We start from the raw sequence: 12,592 nt of genomic DNA on the forward strand, positions 1-12,592 counted from the left end.
TGACAACGGTTATGAAAAAGTTCCTCAAAGTAAGGAAGAGTGGGAGAAATTCAGATGTGGGGCAGCAAAAGTAGAAGAAGCAGTAAAAACAATCAAAAGTAAATATGATTCTCTAGAAAGGGCCCGGATGTCCAAACAAATTGTACCGTTACAGGCATCTGCATCAACAAACAATACTTCCATACTACAGAACAACATCAATTTAAATAACATTCACCAGTCCATCAATCCATCGGCTATTGAGTCATTAAACTCTAGTGTTCATAATCTCAACCAGTGTTTGCTCAGCAGTTTGCAGCAACCGTTCAGTGCTGATCTTACAAATATAAACTATTCAGATCTTTTGATGGACAGCCTATCCAATCAAATTTTAAACGTTAACTGGTCAGACTTACCATTTCCTCCACCACCAGATGCCGCACATTTAGCAACTCCTCAACCAGTTGATTCGTTTCAGCGACAAAACCAGTGTGTGCAACTACGTAATATTAAACAGCCAGAAACACAACAGAAACAAGTTTATAACGAAGTTGATTCACGAAACAAGAATGTGCTTCCACCTCAGCACCTGACAGAACATGATCTTTTACAAGTGGAAACGTTTTACAAGGGTCACAAAACAGAAGTTTACGTTAGCACATGCATGGCAGCTGTGTTTTTAAGCTCATCTGGATGTAATTCAAACGTTTCTCAGGTGCAACAGAAACTTCTTCAACAGATGCATGGCTCTCCTAGATCATCCAAATTTTCTGAATTAGCAACAGAATCACATAATTCTCCAAATAATTATAAGTGGACATTCCACAAAGAAGGAATACCTGTATTCGTTCTGGACTCTGGTGAAAGCAGACGACAAAAACGACTTCACATAGTACTGGCCGAGAAAGGAACAGCTTTCCCAATGTGGAGAGATGTTTTAACACATTTGAGCCAATACAGAATCGGTCAGGAACCAAATTTTCACATAATGAATTCTTCAAAAGATCATTCGAAACATGTTGGCATTCGCTTCTACGACGCAATGTCAGCCAACCTATTTTATAGTCATTACGTCAGAATAACAAATGATGGCGAAGACGACGTGCTTGACTTGAGTAATAGCAGAAAAAAAATGAAATCAAAAACAGGAAACAGGCACTCGCCAAAAAGTGCCAACAAGCTAGCTTTTAAAAAATCCGACATTTCCCAACCGTGTTGTTTCACACACATAACCAAGATTGAAGGAGCTGACATGTCCAACAGGAAGTCAAACTAGTCTGATATTTGCTTATTTCTAAACCGACAAGATTTATTTTCATTATTTCTCATTTTGTACATTTGTACGTTTGACTTTATTGCATAAAATGATTAATACAGGAAATGGCACAATAATAGTTAAAATAATAACAACAACACGGGAATAATTAATAATAATGAAAAAGTTGATCATTAGTTTTGATAATATTCTTCAGAAACATTTCCTCAAAAACTGTGGCGTGCCTTTGCCAAGATAGTTGCAGTTGAAAATGGAAAGTTGGAGAAAAAAGGAGCGGCCGATGTTACAATTAAATTATTTTACATCACTTGTATCGTTTAACTTATATAGAAACTGCAAACTATTTTTATGAATGATCGATCAACTTATTTTTCGGAATCTGTGTAAAATTTTGTTTTCTACGTACACTTTTGAAACTGAAACTGTAGACAGTTTGTTTGTAGTATGATGAAGTTAATAGGTAATTTAAATAAACATTTTAACGAGTGACCGTGCATTCGAAAATATTAACAATAAAATATTTCAAAACTGTTTATTTATTACAAATAAATACATCTATCAAACCCACACAAAATGTGAAATTGAAGTGGTCACAAACATTTTGTCTGTCTGAGTATATAGTTTGGATCACAAAACAATGTTAAATTATTATCATTAAACACAATATAGAAAGCAAACTTACAGTATTGTATCACTGAAACAAATTATATCTTGCCAAATAATGAAAGAATAAAATATAAAATACTTCGGTGCTAGATATGCAATTTTTGGCTTAGTGCAGAAATATAAATATTTTAGTTTTTTCGATGCTTCCTAGTTCAATCATACCATAAATGTGCAGTTTTATAAATTGTATAAGAAAATTAGTTTTAATGAAACATATCACATATCACATTTGATTAAATTAACTTGCTTGCAACAAAAACAAAATTTATAATTATCGATTTAAAAACTTCAGTGTTATTAGATTCACCACAAATTACAAAATTTATACTTCAAGTTTAAAATCGAAAGTCAAAACTTAAATGATTTGTTGAAACTGCAATGTACAAAATCTTGAACATTTCAATTAGGAATACAATGGAAAAGATATCTAGAAAAATTTAACAAAAAAAATTAGCCTCAAGTTGGTTAGAAAGAAAGTTGTCGTCTAGTAAAGTTTAGTTATTCTATCATCGGAGCTGTGGAATGCCCGTGATGACAAAAAATCTTGTGAGTTTTATTCCCACAAACATTGGATTGAAAGTTAGTGAGACGAAAAATTTCAAAAAATTTTTTTAAAAATTTGATTTGAACTCTCAAAATCGAACTAGAATATTTAACCATTATTTGATGATTCTCCAATAGCTCAATGCCCAGTCGTAAATCAGTGAAGTTTAGAAAGAAAAATATCGTGGAAATCGTGTGTTTCATCAATTGCTAATAAACTCGTTAAGAAACATTTAGTGCAACTCAACGTTATGCAACTTTAAAATTAAATCAAATTAATAGCATTATTTATGAATTAATGAATGAACGGATGAACGAACGACAGAAAGAATGAATAAATGAATTAACAAATTACCAATTATATATATATATGTTTACTTATATACTCATATATGCATCCGTATCTGCAAAACATGAAAATAATTATTAGTTACAAATTCGGTTATAAATGCTGTCATTAAAATGATTATTGTATACTATGCCTAAAAACAAAAGTATTTTTAAGTTGTATAACATACGGTGTTGCTATTGTATAATAAATTGACTGTGTTTACATGTTTGTCACCTACAAAGTTTTTTATTTGGTTTTTCATTTCAGAGTATTTTTATTGAGGTAATTTTATTTTTAAAGTAAACTAATCAATAAATAAAATTAAATATATTAGATATATATATATTAAATTCATCAGATATCAAATAATTAATACAATTAAATAAAAACACTCAAAACACCTTTAATAAAACGTAATAAAATTACCTTGACTATACAATTGAATAACTCAATAAAACTGAAATGAATAACTCAATAAAACTGTTTATTTAAATTTTAATTCACGAAAGCCAACGTCGTCGTCATCTGAATCGATTCCATTCAAGGTGGCCAGACTTTGTTTGCTTTTTTTAGGAAGGTGATTCGTCTTGGAGTTCAGTGCATTCCTCGAGTTGACGTTGTTATTGTTGCTGTTGTTGCTGTTGGTAGTGGTGGTGTTCAGGTTGAAGAATATTGGCGATTTCGACGTGGTCGTATAAGATGAGGTGGTTTTTTTGGCCCCAAAAATAAAATCCTCATCGTCGTCCTTATGTTTGTCATCAAAAAGTTCCGAAAATAAATCATCCCTCTTCTTCACGCTGACCGGTTTGTTGGAAGATTTGTGATTGTGGTTGTTGCTCTTGTTGGATGTGTCATTCAAGAAAGAAGGTTTGTACGATGCAAACTGTAGATCGTCGTCGTCGTCATCAAAGATTGATTTTTTCACGTTTTGTTTGGATGAAGATTTCGAAACATTGACAGATCCGTCAATTTCTTTCATCTTGTTTAGCAGCACTTCTTTCTGATTTTCTTGCTGATCTTTGGCTTTCATTCGATCTTTACTAGGAGATTCCTCTAAAACTTTTTTGTTATGACTGTTAAAAATCCCTCCGCCATTTTGATTCATCACTTTCATTTTTGTTTCTCTCTCCATCTCTTTTATTTTCTTCTCTATTTCTTCTTTTTCCCGATTTTTGTTAGTTTTCTCCTCGTTAATACCATGTAATTTATTTTGAGTGTTTGGCTGCTTAGCGTGTGGGTTGGTGCTGGTCGTAGTGCTACTTGTTGCCATGTTCTGAGTGAAACGAGTTGAGACTTTTGCATCATTTGGCAAGGATTTGTTGAGTTTTATTTCAGGTGAGTTGGATCTTTTTTGTTTTGTTGGGACGTTGTTGATGTTAACATTCGCGTTAGGGTTATGGACAAGCTTCACAAAATGAACAAATCGAAATGGGTATAAAAAGAACAAAAAAAGGCTAATATTGCTAGAATTATTAGCGTTAATAAGAAATAATTTCAAGCAGCAAATAAAAAAACTGACTTGATTTCTAGAATGATCCTGTAGACGTTCTTTGTTGATGTTTGTATCTTTTTTTCCTCTCATGCTCTGGGGGTTGCCCTGCTTGTCGAAGACGGGTGTGGACCTTATGGAGCTAGTGAGGCGGTGGGGCGGCTTCATCTGAAATCTCTGCTGTGCATAGATGTTCAAGACTGATAACTCTTTTTCCTTCTCCTTCAAAAGAAAACAAACAATACGTTAAGCTGTTTGCAATGAATGTTCAAATATCATTGTGGATTAAATTTGGTCGCTGACTTGTTCATTATTTCAGTGTTCTACCCATTTAAAAATAAAACAACTATATGTATAGTGCTAATTTTTATTGAGTCGATCCAGCGATTTAGTTAGTTAGTAACCTCAGACGTGGAAGCATCATGTCTTAAATTGTAGCTAACCAGGATCGAATGTCATCTGTCTGGAACGCAAAGAATATTAAGCATATGATGGAGAACTACGCGTACAAAATTTAAAAAAAATACCCAGCATTGTGTAGACGTAAAGTACAGCCTTCTGACACAAAAGTTTAACTATGAAAATTGGGCAAATAAGAATAGCGGCTGTAAGAAATTTCATGTAAATGTAACAACAACTTTTCAAAAATAACAAATCAGTATCCAACATGTAGCAGCATCTGCATTCGATCAATTTCAGCTCTCAGGGCGTCCACCTCAGAAACTGTGGCTTGCTGCTTGGCTTTCTTCAAACCCAACTCGTGCTTGTGATTCTTGTTCAAGTTTTCTATGTGTCTTTCTAAATTCTGAACAAATATTGAAAATTAATAATAAACTTAAATATACATCTGATTGCCCATAAAAAAGTTGATAAATGTGTGAAGCCAACACCAATTGAGGGATTTTGTCGGTAAAAAATTCATTGAAAAAGTTAAATGATGTATTTAACAATGGCCTGAAAGCGACATTCATCAATAGAATAAAAAGATAATAATTACTCTGATGATTTCGCTCTTGTTCTGCAGTTCAGCTTCAATGTTCTTCAGCTTTTGAGTCAGCTCATCTCTCTCCAATAAATGACTGCAGCGAAAAAACAAGAATTATTAAAAATAATTTTCAAGCCAAGGTTTCATTTCGTCAATAAATTACGACAGTAGTTTTATTTATAAAAGTATAACAGCCTATGTCCTTAATCGATATTTCAAAGTTAAATCGAACTCTGTTGTGGAAAGAGTAATTGAATTAAAAAACATCAAAAAACACGTTGTTTGAAAAAATTGTAATGGCTAGTTAAGTATTTGTTCATTTGTACATTATATCATCATTAAAAGGACAATTATCTCTTATTGATTGTGAATGCGCGTGAAACCATGCCCCACGGATTGCATTACACTATCACGTCACCTTAATTAAGATCATTCAAATTACTATTTTCACTAAGAATCATCAACATATACAGAAATATTCAAAGTATGTTAGCCGCTAATGTCTCTCTTAAAAAAGGAATTTCTCCAATTAACGTCACCTAATTAGTGAATTTGCTAACAATCCCATCATGAACATATGGCGAAATAAATTTCTTTTTACAAATAGTTCTTCATGGTTTTAAGAATCTAGTAAAAAATTTAGAAAAGCTCACAAAAACCTGTCGTCGACGAGAGCCTTCATCTTCTTCAGTTGTTTCTGTTTCTGCTCAAGTTCGTCGTCGGCTGATTTGATTTTTTTCTCCTGATTGCGAAGTTTCTCTTTCAAGTTTCTCATCTGTTCGTACATGGCGTGACTTTCTGCCGTCTGACGCTGTATCAACACTGGCATCGAGTTCTCCTGCGGTTAGGTGATTAGGATGTTCATTGAATAATCAACATTATTCAAGTGATGGAGAAGTAGTCAAAGAAGTAGGTAGTGAGTACTAGAGAAAAAGGCCAGAAAAAGCAAAAGCAGATTTAGAAAAAAAATGTTTAACACGAGTTAACAAGAAGACAATCATAAACCGGAGCGTTTAGGTACAATTAATATATCTGATAAGTACATAGAAAATAATTTAGAGTTAAAAGCTTTACTTAAAGGATGGAGTATAGAACCAGGACCATAGTAGAGCGATTTACAATAATCAATCCTAGGTAAGACTAACGAAGTAACAAGAAGGAGATGAGTAGGATCATCAAGAAAAAACAAAAGTTTTTTTATTCTACGTAGATGAAAGTAAAAACTTCTAGCAACACTATTAATCTAAGAAGAAAGAGACATGCTAGAATCAAAGATCAATCAACAATTGATTGGTCAAAACTATAAATGACTCATTTTCATTAATGTAAATCGTCATCATCATCGTCGCGGTCATTATTAATCATCATAATTATAATTATCATCATCATTATCATCATTCATTACTTGTTCTTGAAAGGTTTTTAATTGTTTCTCTTGTTTTCTTATTATCCTCATCAAATCTCTGTTTTCATATTCATACTTTGAAATCAATTCCAACAATTCACTGTTCTTATTTCTCAACTCTCCTATTTTAATTTTATTTTCTGATAGAACTTTTTCTGTAACTGAATCTCCACCAGCACCTACAGCTGCACGTTTCTTGTAAATGGTTCCTCTTGGCACCCCTCTAACCAAAGCTGGGTTTTTTTGGTGAACTTGTGACTTTTTTGGTGTTTTTGAATCTGTAAGCAAAAAATATTAAATTAATTATGTGATTTAAAATTATAACGAAAAAAATGCTTCCACCTCTTTTGGAATCATTGATAGTTTTTTTCGATCCTCCGTCAGAATAAGAGGCATTTGATTCGGACTCAGTGTAACTTCCACTTCTGTAGCTGCCATCTTCATCACTGTAATCTTCATCACTCATTTTATTATTTGATTTTGGATATGATTCTTTATTATTCCTGTTCACAGCAGGCTGGGAATTCATTATAATTTCAAGTGGGCCGACAACGACTTTGTTTAACCAACAAATGAAAGTTATTTTAGATTAAGATGTATAAAAATTACTGAAGTTTGTAACTCAATACAAATTTTGTTTCAAATATTGTGAACTGGAGCAAATGATTGAATATCTATCAAATAGTGAATTTATAATTTATTTAATTCTATTTGTATGGCTGTGTAACATAAAAATTTATAAGTCTTATTCTTATCATGTTTATATTCTGGTTCCTAAATTTTAAATGCAATAAGTTCTAATTTTATATTTGAAGATTTTAGTTAATAGTTTACCTTTCCTAAGTTATTTAGACAAATAATTTGTTTATTTGTTATCAACACAACCATGCTTTAAAAATAATAAAAATGTTCAAGTGTGATAACCTTTTAATCTTGAATAGGAATACTTATGTGAAAATTTATTAATTTTGAAAGAATAACAATATAATTATTTAATATTAATTACTACCATACATTCTATTTAATTCAACAGAACTACACTACTACAAACACACTGCTCTGCAATGCCTGAAATGAGGGAACAAATAAATAACATAGCAAAATTTAATTTAATTTAAAAAAAAGCGTTAAATTAAAATGAAATTGAAATATTTCCTTATTTCATCAGTGCAGATTTTTCATACATACAAAAAATTTGAATAAGTTGGTTTTTGTTTTTATTAAAATTACTTATTACTTATTAGTAATTAGTACGTTGTATAAATTAGAAATAGTATAAATAACAATATAAATTATATAGTCAAATAATCAGTGAAATTGATATGAGTTTTTATACTTTTATAGTTGTGCAGTTGTGTGCCTTTCAATTCAGACCTACCCTGCCGACATCAAAATACCATACAATGGGCTTTTTATTTGCTTACATTCTACTTAGCAACAGTTGCACGTCAGAAATTTAATAGCTTGACAGCACCATTGATATTATATTGCACAATATTTGCTATGATGTAAAATTAAAGTTTATAAAACAATTGCTAAATTTGTTAATAAAATTTTAATCTTTTTAAACTATATATATATATTTATATATACAAATTTATTGCTAAAGCGGTGCGAACGGTGCTCATTGAATAACTCATAGGAACTGAAATATAATACTACAAATCTATACTACTGGCTGACGTTTCCTTGTTAACTGTTACGTCACAAATCTATTAAAATTGGTGAATGAAAATGATTACAAGTCAACGTTCATGTCAACTGGTAATATCGTCAACTCAGATAAAAGCCATTAGCTCAGCCGTCAACTCATTCTGTTAGCAGATAGCACCAGCAAAAACACCATACAATTATAAAAGATATTAAGCCAACCGTTGAAGACCGATATGAACAACAGAGGTAGACAACAGTAAAATGAAGATAAGTATATTTTGCCAAAACCGGTAGACCGTCGGTAGCAGGAAATGAATGCGTAGTACAAGTTGGAACAGGTAATCTGGATAGGCTAGGAAATTATATGGTCAATCTCTAACTAGACTTTTACAAACACAAATGAATTAAAGGACAGATGAAATAAATCTAAATCTTCATTTGACGACAATTGGAAATGTTTAAGAAAATATTAACTACAAAATATTTTTTGAATGAAATGTATTTATTAACTTTAACAATACGAAAAAACATTTAATTAGCAAAAAACAAGTGTTAGTAAAAATTGAAATGAATGAATACATGCAAGTAAATAAATGCACACAACAGAGATAAGCTAATTAACGATTAGGAAGCCTTTGAAAGTACGCAGCAGGTTCACTGAAAATAAAATGGCAATTTTCAAACTTTTAATAGAGCTGCAAGTTAAATTATAATTATATTTAATAATAATATATTATTTAATATTTTACTATAATTAATAATTTAGACTTTACTTGAAACACAACAATCATTTTCATGGCATAGAACAATGTTCACATATATTCAAACAAAATGTGAGGAATGGTAATATTCACATTGAACAAAGGGAGGCAAACAGTTTAAAAATATGAATATGATGTTATTAAGTCTTACATCTCAATAAGTTTCTAAGAAAATAATCCCTTGAACATATTGTTGTTAAAGTAAAACCGGTAAAATGGCTGAAAAGATATTATAGCAGGCCTATTAATTGAAAGCAACTGCATTTTAAAAGTTTAAAAATGAGACAGACAAACTTCTACCCAAAATACATGGCTTAAAAATGTGAATGTTTGAATAATAACGTTTTTAAATTACAATTTTGTCATAATTTTGATGAAAAAAAAGCTGTGATGGCGTGGTTTACTCCAACTTTAGAAATTTCTTCAGTTCGTTATCTTCATTGGCTTCATGAAATGCTTCATAACCCTTTATGAAAAAAATTTATTAAGTTAAGTGATAACATCTTGTAACCAGTTTCTTGTGACTGATAGAGTAGAAAGTATCAACAATATACAAATAATATTTTGAATAAAAAATATGAGGAAGTGTGTCTATAAAAAATAATTTGACCAACGCTTAACAAATCATAAATAAAATTTAAAAAACACCTCTTAAAGAAAATAGTAAAACTTTTAGGTTGAATGATGCATATAAGAGGCATGGAAGCCGAATCACTTGGAAAAGTTTTAAAAATTTATGGAAAAATAATAGCTTACTGCCATTATAATAATAGAATGGCAATGTTAGAAAAGGGTGCATCACAAGCCAAAGAAATAAAAAATAGATAGAGACTAACACCACAGTAAACACTGTTGTTGAATATCTGAGGTGGCAGAACATTCTTCTCATTGGCAGATGGTTCTCCGTGTTCTCTCATAAAAAGTTTTTCAGACTCGTTGGCAGCATCAGATATGTCCACCTCTTCGAATGAAATCTTCTTTCCCTGCAGAACGGACCGAATAAACTCCTGTTTCTTCCTGATCTAAAATGCCATTAATAAAATATTTATAAAAAATTTTACTAGTAAATGGTTGAAAATAAAAATGCATTTGTTTAAAACATGTTTAAAAAAATCTCTGTTTAAACATGTTTACTCAGAGATTTTCTAAACATGTTTAACAGCAAAATTGCTTGAGGATAAGTATACATTATTATTTCATTACAAACATACAATAAAAACAACTTCCAATATAGCCCATAAATGATAATCATCAATGATAAAATAATATTTGTGGATAATAAAAAAAATCTGCTTTCAATTTTTGGAATGTGTAGGCTGCAAAGTGAAAACTTTAAATAATTTCCTTAAATAACTCAACAATAGGTAATATAATTAGATAAATAATTTTTAACTGGCAGTCGTCAGTGAAGATTTATATTATTATTGAATCAATCAAAAAACATGAGTGTACTATGGAGAGAAACTTATAGTAATACATTGATTTACAGTGATACTAATACTCTTTAATACTGACTCTATATATATACTATAACAATTAATAATATAATAAAATTTTAGTTTAATATCACTATTTTATATAAGTTTTTGTTTGATTATTATTATTCTATATAATTTATAAACTTTATAATAAATATTAGTATGGACTGTTCAATATATTTATAAATTTTATATAGTATATATTATATAGTATATTTATAAACTTATACATATATATATATTTATATAAATATATTTATATTAATATTATATATATATATAAAGTATATATATAGAATATTTATAAACTATATATAGTATATTTACAAACTTTATAATAAATATTAGTATATAGTATTCTATATGGTCTATACTAATAAAGTTTATAAGTTAAACAGAATAATAATAATAGAACAAAAACTTACATAAAATAGTGATATTAAACTAAAGTTTAATTTTAAATTGGTGAACATATGCGTTCATATATGGGGGGGCAGCCATAAAATAATTCAATTTTAAGTTTTTAATGAATGCCAGTTTGTTTTATGTCGCCATCATACAACATACAAACGTGCATAAAATAGATAGAGATAGCGAAATAGATACAGATATATATATATATATACATATATATATATAATATTACAATAGAATAGACAATAGATAGATAGAGATAAATAGACAGATTTATTTATTTATTTTTATTTGCTATATGATCATATTCAACTTTTTATTTTTATCAATTATTACTATCATTCAGTCATTCATTCAGTACCATTTTTAGTTTAGTTTATTAATTGCTAAATAATGGATTTTAAAATTTATGTATGAACAGAAAAACTAGCTAGAGCTCTAAATGATAAATCGATCCGGGTTGACAAAAATGGTATTCAGATTTTAATTTTTTAAAATTTAATTTTAATACTAACATCAAGACTACCAGAAACACGAGAAACGTAAACTTTGATCACCATTTTTGTACAAACTTATATTAAAAAAAAGTTAATGAAATAAAATTCAACACAAAAACGTTTAAAAATCGCAGCCCCCCAAAAAAACCAATGAAGGAAGCTAAATGCTATTTTTAAAGTGTGCAAGCATTAACATATGATGAGCTTATACCATATATACATATATAAATATATATATATATATATATATATACTAGGGTTGAGACCATGAATATATAATTTTAAGAAATATTATTGCATTTTCAGCACTGATCAGTGCTGTAATTAAAAATCAGTGGAATTCAGTTTTTAGATAGGAATATTTATCATTATACGCCCTATTATTTTATATAATAATTTTCTTTTGAGGACTGTGGCGCTCATATATGTAGAATAATATGTGGCGATGATATAAGCAGGTAGTTCTTTAGAAGATTTATGTAGTACTCCTGTGAATGAAAATGTATAATTTGGTAACGAAAATCCTAGCGTTTTTCATTCATACAATTTTGAATCGATCGAATAAATATTAGGTCTTACTATAGTTCGATTTTTTTCATATGTTATGCTGATATAGTGAATTAAGCTGGTAGTTAAGTTACCAGTTTCATGTAGTGCTTAATTTCCTGAGCATAAAAATGTATATTTTGGTAATGGAAATTCCGAAATTTTGATATATGGTATCTTGAAACGACCGAATAGTTATCATAAATAATGTATTACTGAACACCAGAGATGAATAGGGTAGTTAGTTACCAACTATAAGTATTTAACTAAAAAGTTACAAAATACTCACTAGTATTTAAACTGTAGTTTATAACTATTTTTTTTATCGAGCTTTTTTATATCTAAAGTTTTCACTTCGAAGTCTACTAGCTAACTTTTTATAAATATTTAGCAACTATTATAGCTAACTACTTTCTTTAACTACTTGATAATATTTTTTACAAAATAAGTTATTAATTTAATTAAGTGCATCCGTCAAGAGGGCATTGAAACTCATTTAGGTGATTTTGTACCATGGTCATGAATATATATATATATATATATATATATATATATATATATATATATAT

The 12,592-nt window shown here is 29.6% G+C and overlaps 3 protein-coding genes across 3 annotated transcripts; 1 reads left to right on the forward strand and 2 right to left on the reverse strand.

Moving 5' to 3' along the window:
- Positions 1 to 565: 565 nt before the first annotated feature.
- On the forward strand, positions 566 to 1,219 carry HELRODRAFT_124357 (hypothetical protein; the record flags this gene model as incomplete). The annotated part of the gene is made up of 2 exons (XM_009011071.1): positions 566 to 685; positions 794 to 1,219. Coding segments are annotated over 2 exons (546 nt in total), but the record flags the coding sequence as incomplete, so codon positions are not given.
- A 1,607-nt stretch (positions 1,220 to 2,826) lies between these two features.
- On the reverse strand, positions 2,827 to 8,175 carry HELRODRAFT_187921 (hypothetical protein). The gene is given in 9 exon segments (XM_009011072.1): positions 2,827 to 3,236; positions 3,256 to 4,200; positions 4,315 to 4,506; positions 4,952 to 5,089; positions 5,282 to 5,363; positions 5,929 to 6,107; positions 6,675 to 6,952; positions 7,017 to 7,229; positions 8,011 to 8,175. 7 exon segments carry the CDS (start codon positions 7,201 to 7,203, stop codon positions 3,280 to 3,282), a joined length of 1,977 nt encoding a protein of 658 aa, XP_009009320.1. The 5' UTR covers positions 7,204 to 7,229; positions 8,011 to 8,175; the 3' UTR covers positions 2,827 to 3,236; positions 3,256 to 3,279.
- A 765-nt stretch (positions 8,176 to 8,940) lies between these two features.
- HELRODRAFT_159163 (hypothetical protein) lies at positions 8,941 to 11,540 on the reverse strand (the record flags this gene model as incomplete). The annotated part of the gene is made up of 4 exons (XM_009011073.1): positions 8,941 to 9,022; positions 9,499 to 9,554; positions 9,925 to 10,110; positions 11,496 to 11,540. 4 exons carry the CDS (start codon positions 11,538 to 11,540, stop codon positions 8,941 to 8,943), a joined length of 369 nt encoding a protein of 122 aa, XP_009009321.1.
- Between the last annotated feature and the right edge of the window lie 1,052 nt (positions 11,541 to 12,592).

Source organism: Helobdella robusta (assembly GCF_000326865.2).
Source record: "Helobdella robusta unplaced genomic scaffold HELROscaffold_1, whole genome shotgun sequence".
NCBI lineage: Eukaryota > Metazoa > Annelida > Clitellata > Rhynchobdellida > Glossiphoniidae > Helobdella > Helobdella robusta.